At 37.0% G+C, this 20,437-nt stretch overlaps 1 protein-coding gene across 4 annotated transcripts in view; it reads right to left on the reverse strand.

The window, feature by feature from the left end:
- GPAM (glycerol-3-phosphate acyltransferase, mitochondrial) overlaps nucleotides 1-17,928 on the reverse strand; it is a 39,272-nt gene extending 21,344 nt beyond the window's left edge. Inside the window, exons 1-9 of one of the 4 annotated variants that reach the window (XM_063307152.1) lie at nucleotides 17,724-17,927; nucleotides 16,617-16,712; nucleotides 13,835-13,965; nucleotides 12,402-12,524; nucleotides 11,850-11,923; nucleotides 3,957-4,070; nucleotides 2,949-3,098; nucleotides 2,340-2,436; nucleotides 1,264-1,400 (exon numbers count right to left, since the gene is read on the reverse strand). In XM_063307152.1, coding sequence (XP_063163222.1) covers nucleotides 1,264-1,400; nucleotides 2,340-2,436; nucleotides 2,949-3,098; nucleotides 3,957-4,070; nucleotides 11,850-11,923; nucleotides 12,402-12,524; nucleotides 13,835-13,936 — 797 coding nt within the window. In that variant the 5' untranslated portion in view covers nucleotides 13,937-13,965; nucleotides 16,617-16,712; nucleotides 17,724-17,927. Of the gene's footprint in view, nucleotides 1-1,263; nucleotides 1,401-2,339; nucleotides 2,437-2,948; nucleotides 3,099-3,956; nucleotides 4,071-11,849; nucleotides 11,924-12,401; nucleotides 12,525-13,823; nucleotides 13,966-16,616; nucleotides 16,713-17,723 lie in introns of those variants that run through there. The other 3 variants (XM_063307153.1, XM_063307151.1, XM_063307154.1) reach the window with 3 other exon arrangements.
- Between the last annotated feature and the right edge of the window lie 2,509 nt (nucleotides 17,929-20,437).

The raw sequence follows: 20,437 nt of genomic DNA on the forward strand, positions 1-20,437 counted from the left end.
TACAAATGTTCACTTCTTTTCCCTTGACATGTTTTTTCTTAATGTCTTTAATTGAGGAAAATGTGGTTATATTATGAAAATATAACATGAAAGCATCTATAGATACATACATATTAGCACAAATTTTATATTAATCAAATCAAGACATAAAATAAATCAAGTTCAAGTTTTATCATCATTGATTTCATAAATCAATCTTGTTTTGAACTAGAATCAGTATCAATATTTATCCTTAACAATTGTTTTAACATCATATAGAAATGTTGTAAGAGACAAAGATTTCAACAGTATATATACACAGAACATTATAGATTACCTACTTTTCCCTCCAATGATAAAAATACTTCAATAAATTAAAGAAAATTCCTATTTTGAACTCTTCTGCAGATTAAAAAAACCCTATATTTCTAATTTCATATGTTGTGAAACTATGCCAAATTTACAGCTAGAAAGTACACATTCTATTATCTACACTGTATGGTTTATATGAAAAGAATTAGTCACTAATAGATAAAATACTACATACTAGTTAAAACATCCAAGACAAGTTATAAGTAATAAAGATGCAAGCTCTTAGTTGCATAGCTTTAATTTTTATAAGTAATTCTGAAGTAGCATTTTATTTGAAGATACATGTTACATATACAAAATACACCTTTAAAAAAACATAGAAAACTGTCATTTAGGATTCACAAGTATTACAATTTTAGGACTAATCTGGGAATCAGTCTACTTTCTTAAGCATGAGGTAGATAAGACAGAGTTGAATAGCTGGAGAGTTAATTATACATGTAGCTCCTACTTCATATGTTATTCCTACATTAGAAGTTGACTCTTCTGTCTTTCATGGAGGAATTTACTAGTTCTTGAAGATGAGATACAGTAAATTTTTCATTCTGTTTAGCAGGATTTGTAAAAAAAACATCTCATTACTTTTTGACACAGGTGTCTGCACGAATACTTTGCATGTACAGAAGCATCTTATCATGTGCATATGGGCAATGTTAATGTTCTGAATTTTTGATATGTTAAAATGGTATCAGAACTTCAAGATACGACTACAGCTGCAATCTTACTTCTATTTATTTGCCAAATTAATGTAACAGTTGCTGACCATGTGTAATATATGATACAGCAATGCACTTATCCAGTCAATACATGCTACACATTCAGGTATTCCCGATAAATGTTAGTTCACTTTGGCCAGGTAAGGGAATCAAAATGGCTGACATTAACATAGTGAAATAATTAATACTGTTTTACCTGAAAATAGGGATATTCAGATTATTTCCTGCTGCAATGTAGGGTGCTTTGATATTATGGCAGAAAAGAATGAATGTGAGAAGTAGGTAGTCAATATGAGATTTGTGAACCGGTAAGAATACAAGAGGCAAATTTAGCTGTATGAAGAAAAGAAGAGTTTACACGAGATATCAAAACATAATTTTAAAATATCAAACTACTACATCTTGTCACTGTATTTCCCTTTTACTCTTGGCAATACTTGCATTGCCAATATGAAAGGAAGGATGGGGGAATGAATGGATATATATTTCACAGACCATATATTTTCAGCAACTTTTACAGAAATTAAATATAACTGCTTTATTTGCATCCTATGATGGGTAATCTAAGGTGGATTTGAAACGTATACAAATTAGTTTGTATTTTTACTATATGGCCATGCAAACTTTGACCATTACTGTTTAGTACTTTCAAAGCTGAATCATCTAGCAATTAATGGCAAAAATATATAGAACAAGTACTTATTTGATAGTAAACTATCACCTAAATATTTCACAATTACTGTATTTCAAGTAGATGTTATTTCAAGAATACATCATTCTCTGACATTTTACTACAGTTTATCTTGGCCAATAATGATTCTACTCAGATTCAGCTCCAATAATAATTTCAAGGGTCTTGAGAAACCAAAATGAAACTGGAATTGAAAACAAGATTATAAAATCTAGTTTTTGCATTTCTCTTCTTAAACATTCTGCTTATTACTGTGGCCTGGGTGAGGAAGAAATAGAATGCGCTGTCACAATTTACCGCACAAAACAACTTCTGGCAGCAATTTTAAAATCTGTTTTATTTATTAAATAAGCCATTCAACTGAAGTGGTCATATGCTGAAGCTTAAGGTAGACAGTGCAAAACAGACTCCTCTGGAAGTGGGTGAACTTTATTTTACCAGAGGTTTCTTTTCAGCAAAGAAAAACAAACTTTTTTTTCCCTGAATATTTGGTAGATTAAATCTGAAAATAACTGGATATTTAGTATGCTATAAAAATAAAAATGCTAGTGTTACATATATTGCCTTAACTATTTTATTACCTCAGTTGCTGCTTTCACCATCTCTAGTTGGCCTTTATGAATCTGGATATTCCAAAAAAAGCTGTTAAATAATTTCAATAAAATCCAACCTGTTAACCTGAAAGAGAAATATAAGTTAAACAACTATATAATAGAACCTATGTTTTGTGCAGAATTAAATGATATAATTGATAAATTAATACAGATATACTAGTTGCCTTTCATGTACAACACAGAAAGAATCACATCATTCACGATGGACCAAAAGTGTATTAAATGACTATAAAAATTCTAGTAAGACACAGTTTAAACAATAGTTTATTGACTAATATCAGCTGTAGGAAATATAACATACAAAGAGGTTTTACATAATCCTGAACAGAATGTTCTTGTGGGCTGATAAGATGACATTTATTGAGAACATGTTCTCTTGTTCTATTGAAAAAAATTAATTAGTCTTGCCACATTATTATATGAAGCAATTTTTCAAGGACAAATAGCCATGTTTTTATTCATTTTGCAACACTGACAGTAGAAGTAGAATATGAGGTAAGAAATAACAAATATCTCTGTGGATTTATACAGTATTCAGTATACAAAGACATTGCAAACAAAACTTAGTATCATTACCTAATCAGAGAAGGAGAGACATTTGCTACCATTTCTTGAAGGATCCTTCTAGCTTTCTTTTTGATTCTGTTAATGTTTCTAGAGTCCAGCTGATCAGGACCATTTACAGCTGATGATTCTGAAGCCTCCTGTATAAAAGCATTCTGCACTCTAAATATTACAAATATAATAAAGTGAATTTAGATACCACTGTAGATTGCACGTACTTCAGATAATATATTTTCAGTTTAAAGAAAACAAATCCTCAGGTATCAAAGAAATCTCCCATGTATTATGCTAATTAACTATAAACTGCAGTAGTTTCTCATTGGAATATTCATGATTTTTTTCACTTAAAATGCTATATAGCATGACATTTCAAGGTTAAAAATACACAAACGTAAGTCTGTGCATATATTTACATACACAGATGTATGTACCTGTATAAGCATTCATGATTAGCAGCACAAAGAACTCAGAGAGTCCTTATAGAACATTGGAGAGCAGAATTACACAACCCATATTCCTGTGTTATTACACAATGGTGATTTCAATGTTACTTAAGGGAAAATTAAACAGTACCTGACTAAACAGGAATCATATTAACTACACCTGTAAATAATTAAATGTACCTATAAACAATTAAAGGTACATGTAGATAAAATCAAATTTAACCATTGTCCTTGTTCTATCAATTTCTTTTTGAAGTGCAGTCTGCAGTATGCTAGACAAAGGTAAAGTGTGGCTGAATCCCAACAAAGTTGCATGCCACTGAAGATACATCTATATAATAAATGTCACACAGCCAGACACAAGGACATAACAATGACTCTTTGGAAGGAGGATTTCAAGATATTATAGCTGATACATACACAGGAAGAAATTCAAAATAATTGTTTTTAAAATGCAGAGGTTCTGCTGTACAAGAAAAAACAATTCTAGGGCCTTCCCATTATAGTATGTTGAACTTTTATTATTCATAAACAAGAACTTCTTCAATTACAATAATCACTATCATCTTTCTCTTACCGGCTATTATTCAGCACATTTTCCATCACATTATTTGCAAACATGCCCTTACGAACATCTCGCTCTTGCACAAAAAGAATGTAACAGAGCCGCCGGGCAAGCCAACCTCTGTACCTGTAACATTACACAAGAATTTAAAGAGACCTATTATTAAAAATTTCTCACTTAAATGGCTGGCAAAATAATCATATCATTCTCAGTATTGAAATTAATAGAGGTCACATTTTGAGTTTAGGTGCTGATTTGGTTCTGATGTAAAGTGACAGAAAAAACAGAGACAGAAATACATGATGCAAACTCGTGAGCAACGTATGTTCAGTTTAAATCAACCCATCATGAGTCATATCATTTGAGGTTGGGTAGCCATATAAATGCATAAATAAATGAATCAATGAGTCAAAACAAAACTTGGGGTCACTCATTAAAACTAAATGTGGGAAAATTCAGTATTGATTACAGGTAATCCTTGCTTAACATTGGCTCGTTCAGCAACTGTTCAAAGTTATGATGGCACTGAATGAGGGGGACTACAACTGGTCCTCGTAGTTGAGGCCACTGCAGCATCCCCATGGTCACGCGATTGCGATTCGGGCACTTGACAACTGGCTTGCAATTACAACGGTTGCATAGACTCACAGTCACACGATCATCATTTGCGACCTTCACGGCTGCTTTCAACAAGCAAAGTCAATGGGGAAGCCAGCAGGAGGTCGCAATTTATGACCATGTGCCCGAGGGACACTGTGACCACGTGGGATTTGCCTAATGATGTCAACTGGGACTGCCGGAACTGCCGTTGTTTGAATTGCTTAAAGTTTCAGAGAAGCTCAAAAATGTTGTTTCTTACAACCGTGTTGCTTAGCAACAGAGTGCCCAGTCTTGATTACCATCAGTAAGTGAGGACTACCTGTAAAATAAAGTACTTCATTAGCTTATACAACACATAGCTAAACTTGGAATTTACTGCCAACAGATGTGGGGCAGCCATTAATTTAGATGGTTTTAAACGGGACTTGCTAAATTAAGGGAGGACTGTCTACTAGTCTACAGGGAAATTTACTACCCCTAGAATCACAAGCAGCATATCATATGTACCAACTATTGGGAAACACAACTGGGAGAAGGCAACTGCCTTGTTAGAGAACATTCTGAATGAATATACCCACGATACACAGAAAGCAAGATGGGTTGGTTGGCCTGATTCCCCCAGGGCATTTCTTATGTTCTTAATTCATTCTACCTAGCATCCAATGTAAGTAATCACCAACATCATAAAGGCTACTGTCTTCCATAATAGATGAGGAAAAAATAGGTTTAGATTTAGATCCTTATGGAGAACAAGAATACCCAAATCTTTTCACTTAGTGATGAATAAATGAAAAAAAAAGGAAAGTATGAGGAATATGTTTGTGGTAAAAGCAAAATTGGTTTGCAAGAACAGAAAGTATGGGCAGGTATAGTGAATGGTGCTGGTGTAACCTAGATTTACATGTTTAATTTTCTTTGCTTCACCTACTACGTAACTTCTTTGGCTTATTATTTCTTACTCCTTTCCTACGCTTTGAAAAATGCTGTATAACCTGAAAAGGAACAGCATGATGGGAATGTATATAGTAGTGATGTAACCCTGGCCCGTTTTTCTTCCTTCCTTTTCAATAGGGATGAGAAATTACAAGAGGCTGGTTACTGCAAGTTGGCTCCCAATCTTCTGGATGTCTGCAGAAGGTTGCCTGATGATACTATGACATTTCTGGAAGAGAGTGAACTATGTTTTTGGCTCTTTTTTTCTGTATTGGGGATTATGGTGGAGAATGGGAACAGGAGCCATCTAGGAAACAAAGTGCATCTATTTGCATTCTTTAAAGCACTCCAAGCTGCCTCCCTCCAATGGCTTGAAACCACACACAGTCTCTAGGTTACTGGTACCGTACTCTACAAGTACCTATTAACACTTGGCCTGATCATAAACTTGTTCCTAGGCTTTTGTACTACTATAACTGCACTATGCAGCATTTGGCTATAACATATATGGATTTAAACCAATTTGAACAAGTGAAGAGATTGCATATATATAAAACATTTATACAAAATATACTAACTACATATAATATGTCATATAACCATAAAAGGCTATAAAATAAAATACATTACTAAAAATAAGATTAAAAGTACATAAATACAGTAAATTGGACAAATCTAAAATGCCTGGGTAAACAAAAATATTTTGATCTGGCAACAAAATAACTGCAATATGGTCATTTTTTGTCTAATTGTTACAAAATGAGTCTTACTACATGGCAAAGGATGCTCTCCTGAAGCCAAAAGCAAGAATACGTTCCGTAGAACTGATTTAATGATTCCTCTTAAGGGTTGCTGCTTTCATACTTAGACAACTTCATACATTAGGCTGAAACCACAGCTTGTTTACAGAACAAACCACAACTGATGGCTTCATTCATGTTAAACAATAAACCATGATTTGCAACCCACAATGACAGATTCACTCAAAGGGCCAAGTCAAAACTGACATTATGGCCCAGGGCAACATGTGAAACAGCTCATCCAAGATTTGCTTAAACTTTGATTTTTTAAACAAGGCCCAGTTTGGTAAAGTAATCATGGACAAGCCAGCATTTGATAGTTTGTTTGTTTACCTGCATCTTTCATTCTATCCATCTTTAAAAAAAAAGTAAAGTTTTATTTGAGTTGAACTCTCTTTGTGATGATCCCATGTAGATTATTTGGCAGCACTATCTCATCTCCCATTTATCATTGCCTAATTAAACAAATAAGGTACAGAAACTTTCCAAGAGGTTGAAGAGCTGCCGGCACTAATAAAATATTCCTAGACATACCTCAAAGAAGGTTTCTACCAAGTGGGGAGAGACACTGAAACTGAGACTATAGCAGCTCCCTTGATTTTAATGCAATACATTACTTCCCTCTCAGAGGGCTGTGAGGAAAGAATATATTACACATAGTTTAATACTTATAGATTGCCCATCAAAGGTGATTTGGCAATAGATTTTCAGGATTGATACTTGGAAAATTATAGATTATGTGGTGTATGAAATCAGCCTCCCATGGTTAAAAACAATAGCTCCTGAGAAGTACAGCTTTGTCTGAACAGTGATGCAATAAACTGAGAACCAGTTTGGTGAAGTGGTTTAGGCACCAGGCTAGAACCAGGAGACTGTGGGTTCTAGTCCCGCCTTAGGCACAAAACCAGCTGGGTGAGCTTGGGTCAATCACCCTAGGAAGGAGGCAATGGTAAACCACTTCTGAATAGCCTTGCCAAGAAAGCTGCAGGGACTTGTCCAGGCAGTCTCTGAGAATCAGAGAACAGATTTCGCAAAAAAAGATACTAGATAAGAACTAGTATAGAAGCTATGCATCAAAAAAGCAAAACATAAAACAAAAACCTTCAATGTGAATATAGCATATAGCATCAAGGTAGGACTTAGTAGGTTATGGAGGTTTTATAGTGAAATATAAAGATATAATTGTCAGATTGCCTAACTGGGCATGGATAAAACTCTTGATCAGGGAAGATGTAACATATTGGTACCAAGAAGGATTAAAGGATTAGAATTGATGAATGAAACAATTCTTGCCTTGTGTTTCAATCCAAGCATAAGCCAGGCCTCTACGTTCCAATGTCAAAGTGTGACGTTAACAAAGATTTCAAATTGTGATTTTAACTGGGAATTCTTAGTAAAATAAAAGATCTTCAAAACTAAATGTAAGATGAAAAACTAACAAGAAAAAATGCATACGATCTGCAACAATTATATGAATTGCTGAAAAATCCTTCTTAAAGCGCCGCTGAGCCTTTTTTTTTTTACCAGGTTATTCTAACATTCAGAATTTTCAAGCACTGAAGATTTAAAGGTTTTAAATACTGTAAGTATTTATGCATAACAAGCATCAAAGAGGCAAATACAGCATTTTGCTTTTCTTGTTAATACAAAGAAAAGAAATACATTAAAATAAATTTTAAAGAAATTCATCTAAATGCTTAACAATCTCTGGAACTTAACTAGAATTTATTCACTCAAAATACAAATAGATATTAAAATGACACATGATGTATACTAGCTGATTTTTTCTGATTAGTCATCAGAACATTTCTCAAATGAACACTTGATGCACAGATAAAATTGTTGTTGTTATTAGTTGCCATTGAGTCGTTTATGACTCCTGGCAACCCTAGAATGAAATGCTGTTCGGTCTTGCGCCATATGCCCGACTGTTCCAATGTTTGCATCCATTGTTGTTGTAACTGTATCAATCCATCGCGTTGAAGGTCTTCCTCTTTTCCGCTGGCCCTCGACTTAACCAAACATGATGTCCTTTTCAAGCAATCGGTCTTTCCTGACGATGTACCCAAAGTATGAGAGTTTAAGCCTAGTTATCTTTGCCTCTAGGAAACATTCTGGTTGTATTTGTCCTGGTTGAGTAAAGACCATGCCGAGATGAGAAAGTCTCTAATGTTTTATTTAACTGCTACTGTAGACAGAAAATCCTACCAAACTGAAGGAGCGTGGGAAAACCCAGACAGATAAACCCCAAAACTCAAGGCGGGTCTGTTCTGGGTTTCTTTGAATGACAGCTCAAAGTCTCTAAACTACACATGCATTTTCCCCCCTGGATAGGGGCCTCCTCCTGCTCACCACCCATACTCATGACAGTATTTCTTCTAAAACTGATTTGTTTTTTCTTCTGGCAGTCCATGGTATTTTCAATAATCTTCACCAACACCACAATTCGAATGCATCAATTCTTCTTCTATCTTCCTTTTTTAATGTCCAACTTTCACAGGCATATGTGGCAATTGAGACCATGGCATGAGTCAGACGCAGATAAAATTCTGGATGGTTAAAACCTGAGCACATCCACGGATATACAAAGACCTAAATTAGGAATAAGCAACTGCAAATCCCCAAGTTTTTGTGCAGCCTTCAAAATGTTATTTGTTTTTCATGCTTTACAAATTACAATTTGCTGCCAAAGATTTAGTAGTGTCAAAGGTGGCCAGAGCTTCTCTTTCCTGCCTTCTGCTATCCTTGACAGCCACTTCCTGATTTCTGCTTCAAAGCCAGGACCTCGAACATGCCTACTTGGTTAGCTCTTCTGGTATGGGAAAGGGCAGTCCCTCAGGTAGCCAGGCCCTGTATCATGAAGGGCTTTGTAGGAGTCAACCAACACCTTGAACTGCACATAGAAGCTTATTGGTAACTACTGTAGCTCACACAATATAAGTATTAAAAGGGCAGATTGAGCCATGCCCATAACTGCTCATGTCTCTACATTCTGATCAGCCACAGCTTCCAAAGAATCTTCCAAGGTAGCTCCAGAGAGAGTGCATGGCATTAGTCCACATCTGAAGCAACCAAGGCATGAGTAAGTGTGAGAAGGAACCACAGTCTAGAAAGGGTGTAACTGATGCACCAGGCAGATCTAAGCAAAAGCCCTCCTGGCCATAGCTGTCACCTGCTCTTTGAGCAGGAGCTGTGTGTCCAGGAGAACCATGAATCTGCGTCTGGGGAAGTGGAATCCCATTCAGAACTAAAAACAGAAACTCCGTGGCACTGGAAGACAGCAGTGAGATATATCCACCTACTTTTTACTCTATCCCTGGCACTTTTCGGAGCAGAACTCTTGTGCCTTTCAGGAAATCAACTGAAGCCCCCAATCTGAAAATGTTCTCTACCAATGAATTTATCAACTGCATAAAGAAAAGATTTCTTCCACACAAAGGAAGCTCTGAGAGACATTTTGGTTGCTTTAATATTGACTGTAGACATAACTGCTATTTTGAATCACTTTTGTGCACAGAGACAGAAATGACTTAAATGATGCAAGACTATGATGCACAATGGACTAACTTTCATACACAACACAGACATGGCATCATTTCATGATATGTAGCCAATGCATGTTTATGATAATAATAAATCCAGAACTGTACTTGTCATTGTGTACTAGGACAATGAAGAGCTGTGGATTCAAAAGAGAAAAGATGTTTCAGGTCACGCAGCACTTAAAGAAGTTGTACCTTCTCTCAAGGCCACACAGCTACCATACTCTAGATCACTTTGTTCTGGAATCCTATTGTACTGGAGATGATGATAAGACCAAGGTAGATTCTAACATGGTTTGGTTGATTAGCTCAAATACACAAGGTGTAAAGGTAAAGAAAGCTAGTAAATCATTCTGGAAGAGCATTTGAAGGTGGAGGACAGATAATTTTGTTGATGGTGATGGTGATGATGATGAAGAATTTATAGAGGTAATAGCAATTCTGGGATCAAATGGGAGGGAATGCCACTTTATTTATTTGCCCCTTTACATACCAGAGCAACTTTAAGTAGCATATAAAGATTAAAAACAATAGTATACAATACGATAATATAAAGCAGCAGATAAGTCAGACCATGTTAGGGAAGAACAATACCAGGAAAACAAAAGTTAACAAGAACTTGATCTCTCCCTTTGGTACACATGGCTTTCTACATCCATATCTACATCTGTTTCTAAGCTAAAATCATTGTTCAGTTTAGCAGAACACTTTTGAACTGTGAGCCAAAAAGAACCAAAAAGAAATTATGGGATTAACTATTTTGTCCTTCTTTTGAGTTCCAGTGTGCTGTTCGTATTATAAAATAACAAATGCATTTTGTAATACAATTTGACAGAAATTGCAAAGGTTGCACTGCAGCATGATTAAAGAACCATCATGGTTGTGCAGTCATGCCTAGTTAGAATAAAAGTGATTAGATTAGATTAGATTAGATTAGATTAGATTAGATTGACTCCTGATTATAACCTTCAAAGATGAAGTTTGTAGGCAGAAATTGGGAGTTCTGTAGTTGGAATGCAGCATGAAACTTGCTTTCTTTTTTGGATAAGAAATACAAGGGCTCTGATGGAAATTCATTAAGCTATATTGAATAAGTATATAAATTATTTCTACCTTTTTTGCCATAAGGTACTATGTGCATACATTTACAGTAGACATTAAGTGCAAAATAGTATCTGTTCTTTTGTGTGCTGCCAAAGGAAAACACTTAAGCAGCTCTTATCAATCTGAAGTCTATACAGTCTCTCTTAATTAAAATCTGCTTTCAGCATGAATTCTATTAAAAATAAACTTGAAATGAGATGAGAGTACAAGGCTTTAAAAATATGCATCTGGCAAGTAAATTCTTGTTTATTCAAATTCATGCCAAATGTAGTAGACTTAAATGTGCCAAAGGACTTCCTATCCCTGACAAACTTGAAATTCTCCTTGTACTTTTGTGTTTTTTTTAATATAAAAATTAAAGCAGACAGCTGACAGCACAAAATTAATGCACCTAGCTTATACCAGAAAATATACATATTGCATAATATCTACATTTCTTCTGATCCTCATACATAAGTTTTACAGGGGAAATAAGTAGTTTCATTCTGTCTAACGAAATCAGTATCTGTTTTCATGAGTACTTATACAAATTGTTGCAGTATCACTTTGCAGAACTAGCTTTCAAAAAGCCTAATACATTTTTTAAAACTATGACCATCAAGCCCAGCCAATGTACAGACTTTAATTTTCTGGCTGAAAGCTAGCCTCATCAAATTGCTCATACTAATACTTTTCTTAGTTGAATAATACTGACAATTTCAGCCTATGTTTTCTTGATTCCCCTAAAAGCAAAGCCCTTTTATAAATTACCACTGTTCTGAGTCATTTAGGGAGTTTCTTCTGTAAACACTGAAAGACAAAATGTGATTACCCTGCAGGTACCTCAGCAAAACCAACAACGTTTAACCTTTTTACTTATTGCCCAGATGAGTGCAACATACTTTTCAATAAACCACAGTATTAACTACACTAAAAAAAGTATTTACCTTGTATGTGTTTCATTAATATAGATGACATTACGAAGACCCAAGGAAGGGATACTAGTATTAAAAAGCTTGTCCTGAAAGGGAGAGGGAAATGCATAAATGAATATAAATTAGATGGTTCACAATAACCATCTAATTTACCTATATAGTATCTCTAAAGAGGCAGGAATCCCCCCCCCCCAAATAATAAACTATAGCTGAAAGTTTGCCAAATTTTGTAAAAGTTTAGTGTTCTCACATAAAATCTCAGCTATTTTCAAAACATATGCACACTTATTAAATTTGTACACCAGCAACTCTGGGCCGTTCAAACAGAAAAATAACAATGCAACAATAAAGACAAATATATGCATCCTCATCTTGCCTGAACAGATCTGTTTTACTGTCTTTAATTAATACAGAGACATCAAATACTAATCTATTACCACCAGGCAGAATCTGAAGGTAAGCTGTATAAGGTAAGTACATAGCTACTGAATTCTGAATTTAACTATTTAACTGCCATTACATGAAAATCACATTTCGCTTTGTTACTAATATAATCCCATTTACCCAGCTTTGGGGAGTGCATACGTAACAACACCGTCCCACAAACGGCCTATTCCTGCCCAGAAGGGTCTCTTTCCATTTTAAAGTGGCTGATCGGAAGACAGTAGGCCTAGAATTGCATTCTCCCTGGAAAATAGTGACAGTAAAGAAAATATGAATATAGCAGATAAAAACAGACAGCTCTGAATTTCTTTAAAGTGCTTTCTATAAATGAACTGGCTAAACTTAAGAACAAATTATTTATTTATTGTGCATATACATAACCAAATTCAGTCTTCATTGGGCTTCCTGGAAATAATTAAACACCCTCACAGACTTTCACATATACAAATGTTTGCCTTTATGTATATAGATCAACTATACTGCCATATCACTTCTCCTCCCATTAAATTATACAAAGTCTTTATATTTGATACACAATCATTCCAAGTAGAGAATCTTTACATTTCTAGAACTGCTGTAGGAATCACTATAAGCAATAAGTCTAGAAAATATGTTCCTATACTATTTGTCATAATATGAATCTGCACTTTTTCTATGGATATATTGTGAATGAAAAGGGTGCTGGGTTATGGTACTTTATTATTTTTATCAATTATATCGTGTCCTAAGAGCTTTGTACAAAGCTATCTAAATGTGTTACAGGTAGTCCTCAGGTTTGTTTATTTATTTATTTATATTTCAAATTTCTATCACCGCCCATTTCTCCCGAAAAGGGGACTCTGGGCGGTTATGATGGCAATTGGGACTGGGATTGCTAAGCAATGCAGTCGTAAAGTGTAACGTCATGTGACCGCATCACTTAACAGTGGTAATTCTGGCAGTCTCGGTTGCCAATGTAACATCAACACACGTGGGTCATTAAGGGAGAAGTAGTGAAAGTTCCAGGTAAGGCCACGCAGAAGCACAGGAGGGCCCCGGGGGTGGATAGCACGGCAGGTCACGAGCACAGGAAGGCCAGGGGGTGGACAGTGTGGTGGGCACAAGCCCAGGAAGGCTGCAGGGTGGATAGTGTGGCAGGGTGCAAGCACAGGGCGGCTGGGGGACTTACCAGAGAGACTTGCAACCTTCCCTGCTGGCCTTCCGTTAACTTTGCTTGTGGGAAGCCAGCAGGGAAGGTTGCAAGTAGCAATCACGTGACTGTGAGATGCTGCAACCATTGTAAGTGCAAACCATTTGCCAAGTGCCCAAATCGCAATCATGTGACTGCAGGGGCACTGCGACAACCCGAACTTTGAGGACCGGTTGTAAGTACCACTCATTCAGTGCCATTGCAACTTTGAATGGTCGCTGAACAAGTGGTTCATAAGCAAAGACTACCTGTATTCTTAATTTTTTAGGAATAATCATATGTTACTTTTTCATACATTCAATAAGGCACTAGTCTTGTTTGTTAAGAAGCACAGGAAAACTGAAAGAGCATACATTTTGCTTACCCATTCTTCACTGGAATGTTTACATCTTGTGACAGTGCATTCTGCTGAAGATGACAAATAGGAAACATCTATTGTTCCAAGTGACAAAGCAGTATCATCCATGATTTACAACATAAATTCAGTCTCATGAGCTAAAAGAAGAAAATAAATTCATTAAAAATAATCCTAAGCAACTCAAAATAAGTGTATTAGCAAATAAGCCAATTCAGTTATCCTAAATGTCTTTCTAAAGCTGAAATCCTTGACACATTCAGGGACTTTAATTCCAAATTAAGAAGGTGCATGTTACAATTATAACTTGCTCTCTTTCAGTGCAACTCATTTTCCATTCAGGACAGCTCATTTCACAAAAGCTTGTGCTTACACTGCAAACTTATCTATATGTTGCTCATCATTACCAGAATTGGTAATGATCAGAGCAAATTACATTTGTGTTCCATTCATACCCAGAAGGTAAATGAGTGCCTAATTATTATAAGATAAGAATGAGAGGAATTTAAACTGGTCTCTCTCTAATATATACTTCCCTGCTGCAGAAGCTTTCTTCCAGTCAAGCACTGCTAGTTGAACTCAATCAGGCTTCAGAAAGTTGGAACACAGATGCTAAGTTCTCAAACCATGCAAGGATAAAATCTTGTCTGGTTAGCAGTTCAGTGTGTTTTGCACACCCAAATTATGTCAGCATATTGCATGAGCCTAAAATCAGATGTATGGTAGCACCTTTTCTGACTTAACAAATTTGATTGAAAGACATACAGTAAGCTTTTGTGAGCCACAGCTCTCTTTGTAAGATGCATAGAGTAGCTAGACTGATGTAGAATTTAAATTGAGATAAGCCGGAGGAAGGGTGGGAGAAAAGGGGAGGGCAGGTTGGTTATGCAGCTGCAGATTAGATGTGAGAGAGACTGCAAGACCCTTATCAATTAACAATTGCAGTGTTTAAAAAAACATTGTATGGGTTGAAATTTTTTGAGATGGTGTGGATCTAGGCATGTAAATTATATTAGTTAACCATGGGTTAGTATGCTATACTCTACAGTCAGTGAATCAAATACGGGAAAAATCAAGGTTCCCTTTCACCCTGCTAACCATAAGCATTTTTTTTTATTGTAAGAAGTAATGTACCCCTTCCCTACATTATACATGCACACAAAATGCAGAGACATAAACAAATGGATTAGTTCAGAGTGAGAAAGCTCAATAACATGCATTTTCCCAAGATACACTAACAAGTTTCTTCAGGGACCCAGGAAATTATAGAGGACAGTTTTCAGCAGAGAATGGTTTTCTTTGTTTTCTGCCTTTCTAGTCGCATTGAATACTCATGGTAGCTAAAAGCAACTCCAGTTCAAAATACAAAAATAAAAACTAAAGGTTTTTAAAGCTTCATGGAAGAGAGGCATTTTGAAAGAAGATACACATCTTAGCTGTTCTTCAAAGGGGTTTAAGCACAACTCCCTAAGAAAGCTAATGTGATGTAGTGATTAAGATGTTGGACTAGGAATGGAGAGATGCAGACTTGGTATTCCATAGTTGGGAGTGATGTGGAAGAAAGCCCTCTCCTGTTTGCCTAATATATAGACCTGTGGTTCCCAAACTGTGAGCCACAGCACTCTGGGGTGTTTTTAGCAAACTCACAGGGGCACCATGGGATATTTTAAATTTGGACCTAACTACTTAAGTAATGGAACGGTTAGGTATTTCTTTTGGCCTAGTGGTGCTGTAAAAAAATTACTCAGATATAAGGATCCCATGAACGGAGAAACTTTGAGAACCTCTGATAATAGACATCAAAAGCAGGGGATCTTCTTTCTTGTAAATCAAAGCATTCAAGCAGGTTTGTAGCAGAAGAAATAGTCTCTCAGATAATCATGGCCTATGATGTCTATAATCTCAAATAATCATAGCCTATGATATCTATGATGACTGGGGAAGGCAATGGCAAAGCACCCTACTATAGTCTGCCAAGAAAATGTCGCAAAAGCAGCTTCCCTCCAAAGGGTCAAACATGACTCGGTGCTTGCACGGGGGACCTTTCACCTTTTCACATGATATCTAGAGTTGAAGACTAATATAACCACCACCTTAAACTGTGCTGAGAAAACAACTGACAATTAGTGCAGATCTTTCAACAGACACATCTACATCAATTGGTGCTTCAAGACATTTTTCAATGGTAGCTACATAGGGTATATTGAAACTGTCAAGAAGGGGGTATGACCAAGATACAGATAACTGCTACAAAATCTAATTGGCTAAGGAGAATCATAGGTGGCATACTAGATGTAATTACACAAACATGTTCTTTCTCACAGTTGTCACCTGGCATCCAGCAACAGCTAAGAATCAAAGAACCCTCCCAGGCTGAAAAGCTGTTTTTAAGAGAAACCTCATCCAGAACAGGTTGAGCTCATGGTCTACTTTCCTACTGAACAACATCTTTACTTTGTCTTCAGCTGGTATTACAACACCTTTAGGACAAAACATAACTTAAACTAACACCTACCAGAATATCTGATGGTGGCTTGACCAAGTCTAACTCACATAAAGTGTAAACTTCAACCTTAAATAAAATCTTACTTGGAACTGCTCCAGAATCTGGTGCACTAAAACAGATAGGCAACATGGGAAAACTTTGCTATAAAAATCATTTTGATCTCTCTAAATTACTCAGCTAATAACATAAATTCATACATCAACCCTGTAAGTACTGAAAGATAATCTAGAACAAAGAGACCACAGAAACAACAGCCTCTAAAACTGGATCCTTAGGTGAACTTACCTGGGAATAAATGTCACTGAATTAATTGGACTTACTTCCAATTACATGAACACAAGACTGGGCTGCAAATTACTAAACTTTCAATTTCACAAAGTCCTAGAAGAAAAAAGATAGCTCTTTCAGAATTTGCTCAGAGAATTTATATGCACTAGCACAAAGAAGGAGTGCTAGGAAAGTATACAATAGCTTCAAAAGTTCTATTAATAACAGAACTACTGTAATAATTATTAGTATCAAGTGTTGGGTGTCCTTGTACAGCAAAAGGCTACTGCCAAAGAAATTTCACTCAACTGATCACCAAGGGAATGTCAGCAATTGAAGCCAAGTTGGCTGAATGACAGAAAGGACTTTCACACAGAGTTAGTTAAGTCTATCAATGGAATGCAAGTGAAAGATTGAAAGAAAAAGGGAGAAAGAAACAGCCTATCTAAAAAGGGAATGGGCATTCTTCCAAGATCTCCTCTGAATCTTAATCCAGACACATCAGCCAGATTGCCATAGTAAGAGAATGATAAACTATTTCCATATACTAGCAGGCTCCAGACAGAAGAACAGAAACACAGAGATGCACAACCACTTTCCACCATGGAAGAATTTTTCTCCTTACAGTGATGAAGGTGAGTTCTTCTAATGTTCCATAGGCTCATGGATGAATCTGAAAAATACTTTTTGTAGTACAATGCTAGTTCTCTACACTCTCATCCACAGCTTCACAAAATTCTGCAGATGCCAAAAAGGGGGGGAAAGGGGGTGTCAACTAGATGATTCTGCATTTATTTCATTTCATTTCACTTGCTATCTCATTCACGCACAGCTTCGGTTTACCACGTGCTCTTTTTTCAAGAAATAGTTCCTAAAATACTTTCCATTCTAGTTAGTATGGAACACGGTTTGTCCCATTTTAATCTTACGATTCATTTATATATTGGCCACCCGTCTTAGTCATGATTGCAGCAGATACTGCAAAGATACTGCTGGTTACGGAAGGTGACCGGCTTCAACATCTTTTTTTTCCCTTCAAAATCACGTCCAGTGCAAGCATTTCATAAGCAGCCTAGTTATTCCAGACCCGCCATCAACACAGTGGCCCCAATCCCCCAAATCTACCTTCTTCTTCCAGCGAGGACACCACCGAAGGAGTAGCTTCGAGGCAGCCTTTTAAGCTCTCCTTTCGAAATATCTAGCAGAAATCTCCCAGAGAATTGCGACGCGCCGGATCCTCTGCTCTTTGAACTTCTCTATCTCCGGCCCTTTGGGGAGCAGCCAGCGGCCAGTGGGGGGCGGGCTGGCGGCCGTGCGCGCCCTATAGCGATGCGGCTCCCACCCGAGCAGCAGTCCGGCAGCAGTCCAGCAAAGACCTTGCCGGCAAGCGGGTGCAGGCTGACTCGGTCACGCCGCCCCAACGAGGAGGGGAGATGCTGACGTGATTTCCTGAGCGCCAGGCGCCGGCGAACAGGGAAGAGGCCGGGCGGTGCTCACGTGCGCGGCCGCCGGAGCGCTTTGCCATGCTGTGAGTGGTGCCCCGCCGCCCGCGAGCTGGTGCCTTCCACGTGTCTTGGGTTGCCATCACCTCTACCCGGTGAAGGCAGACAGGCTGGGAGGGTGGGAGATGAGCCCAATCTCAGGGGAAGCTCCGGGGTCACCAAGTCTTTCCATTGTGCAGAGAAACGTTCAATAGGCTGCCGGTTATCCTTAGAAATAAACGGGGGTGGCAGTTAGAGACATTGCTTTACTGCAGGACATAGGCAGTTGCCGATTATTCTGCAAAGTTGTGCCAGAGGGACACCATATTGAGGGTTGAAACAAAGGGGGGAAAAAAGGGTTGTCCCAGTTTGGGATGATTTTTTTTAAAAATTCACAAAACTATGCTTAACGAAGATTCTTTTATTAAGATAGGTGTCATTGAGCAGCTGTTGGTGGAGAGACAAGGTCGGATAATAATCTCATCTTTCTCTGCCCTGCAACAAAGCCTGAAAATCTCAGGTTGGAAAAGGCCATCAAAACAGGATGCCCTGAACAATCCCAGGCACCTCCAATAACATGTAAATATGAAGTGGGGGTGTGGAAAGAGAAATAGACAAGCAAAAAAAGACAAGGGCTGCTCCCTTTATCCCACTCAGTCTACTACTTAAAGAAAAAAGTCATCACTGTTAACTTGTATACTTTCTCTGGTTGATGCACTAGAATTGGCTAGGAAAGAACAAATCCCTTGTCCTGTTACTTGCTTAACTAGAAGTTGAGTGCTGCTCTAATGAGAATGCAATTAATGCACAGAAGTGAACGTTACTGATCATATTGAATGTCATCAGTTGTGTTTGCATACACCAATAAGCCGCAAACTGGTTTATCAACAGTTGTAGCTGGGTTTCCACATCATGCTAAGCCATAAGCAGACAAACCACATTTCACTTTTCACCTTCTGTTGCTAAGTTCCATCAAATGGCTGTTGCTGCTGGATTGGGGGAGATATGCACATCCATAAGCAGATTGTTGCCCAATCAATTTTGACAGGCTAGTCACCTCTTTGAAGTATATATGTTCCCTTTTGGGATAAGTAATATTATGCAAAGCATGAAAAGGGAAGAAGCAATAGCAAGCAAAAGAAATTGAAGATGTGAGATTTTTAAAAAAGGAAATACAACACCATATACCAACACCATCCACTATTTCTCTCCATATGTCTCTATGCTTACAAACCATCTTTGCTTCTGTCACATCCATACAGCAGTTCATGCATTGTCTTTTGTTTTCTGAATTCTCACCTCTCACTTTTTTAGGATCATATCAACTCCATCCAAACGTTACTTTCTCAGTTTTCCTTTTTCTCTGGAGTATTGTTGTTTTTCGTTGTGAAAGGTAATTTCAGCTAATTTTCCCAATACCGGAATTAGAATGAGCTATTCTTCAAACCCAGTTCAAAAATCCCTTGTGTGTGAAACATCCCAGTGAAAAGATTTCTTGTCCCAGTATCTGTACTTACGTATACAGTCTCAAAGTCAACCCTACCAAGACCAAGTGTCTCTTCACTCAGAAGCCACTGATTCTGGCATTATAACAGTTTCACAGCTTTTTCAGAGCCTTTAACCCTTTTCAGAGCCTTTAACCATTATTCAAGCTGAGACTTCCTTAGCCTGTAACCAAGCTTAAGTGGGGATATGTAAAAAAAAATCAAAATTTCATTATTTCCCCCTGATTACACTTCTTGCTGCTTCCTCTTTTAAGACTGTACATTTCTTAAAGCAAAAATTAGTCCTCTTTCACTTCTAATTTCAGTGAACCCTGGTGATGTTATGTAAATAACAAGAAAGACAGAAATTTGAGTTCAACTAAAATTGTTAGCCATTGCTAAGAGACAAAATAATGGTCTTTAGAATATATGTATGTATGTGCGCACACACACACACACACACACACACACTGTATATACAATAAATATATTTTTTTATTATGAAAAACTATATTCAGCTAATTTCAAGACTCTAAATTATTGCTTGCTTCTTGTTCTCTAGGATGGTGGCTTTGTTGTGTTGTATTCCTTTTAGGTAAATTTAAAAAAAAATCTTGGGAGAATGTATTTCCTTTGAAGTGGTTGTCAGAAATGGTGTACTTCAAAAAATGAAATCCATTAAAGCATTGGACAAGAGATCCCTTATTGTATATAGAAAGCTCTCAATTTTGTATTCTAAGATTGTTTCTTGTGTGTGATGTTGCTATGGTATCAAATAAATGAGAACGGTTTTAGAGCTTTCTAAAACTCTAAATGGCCTGCTTCAACTGTATAGTTTCTTTTTTAAGAAATCCGACTGCATTGTCTTTTGATG

This window comes from Candoia aspera, chromosome 6 (genome assembly GCF_035149785.1).
Source record: "Candoia aspera isolate rCanAsp1 chromosome 6, rCanAsp1.hap2, whole genome shotgun sequence".
NCBI classification, from domain to species: Eukaryota; Metazoa; Chordata; class Lepidosauria; order Squamata; family Boidae; genus Candoia; species Candoia aspera.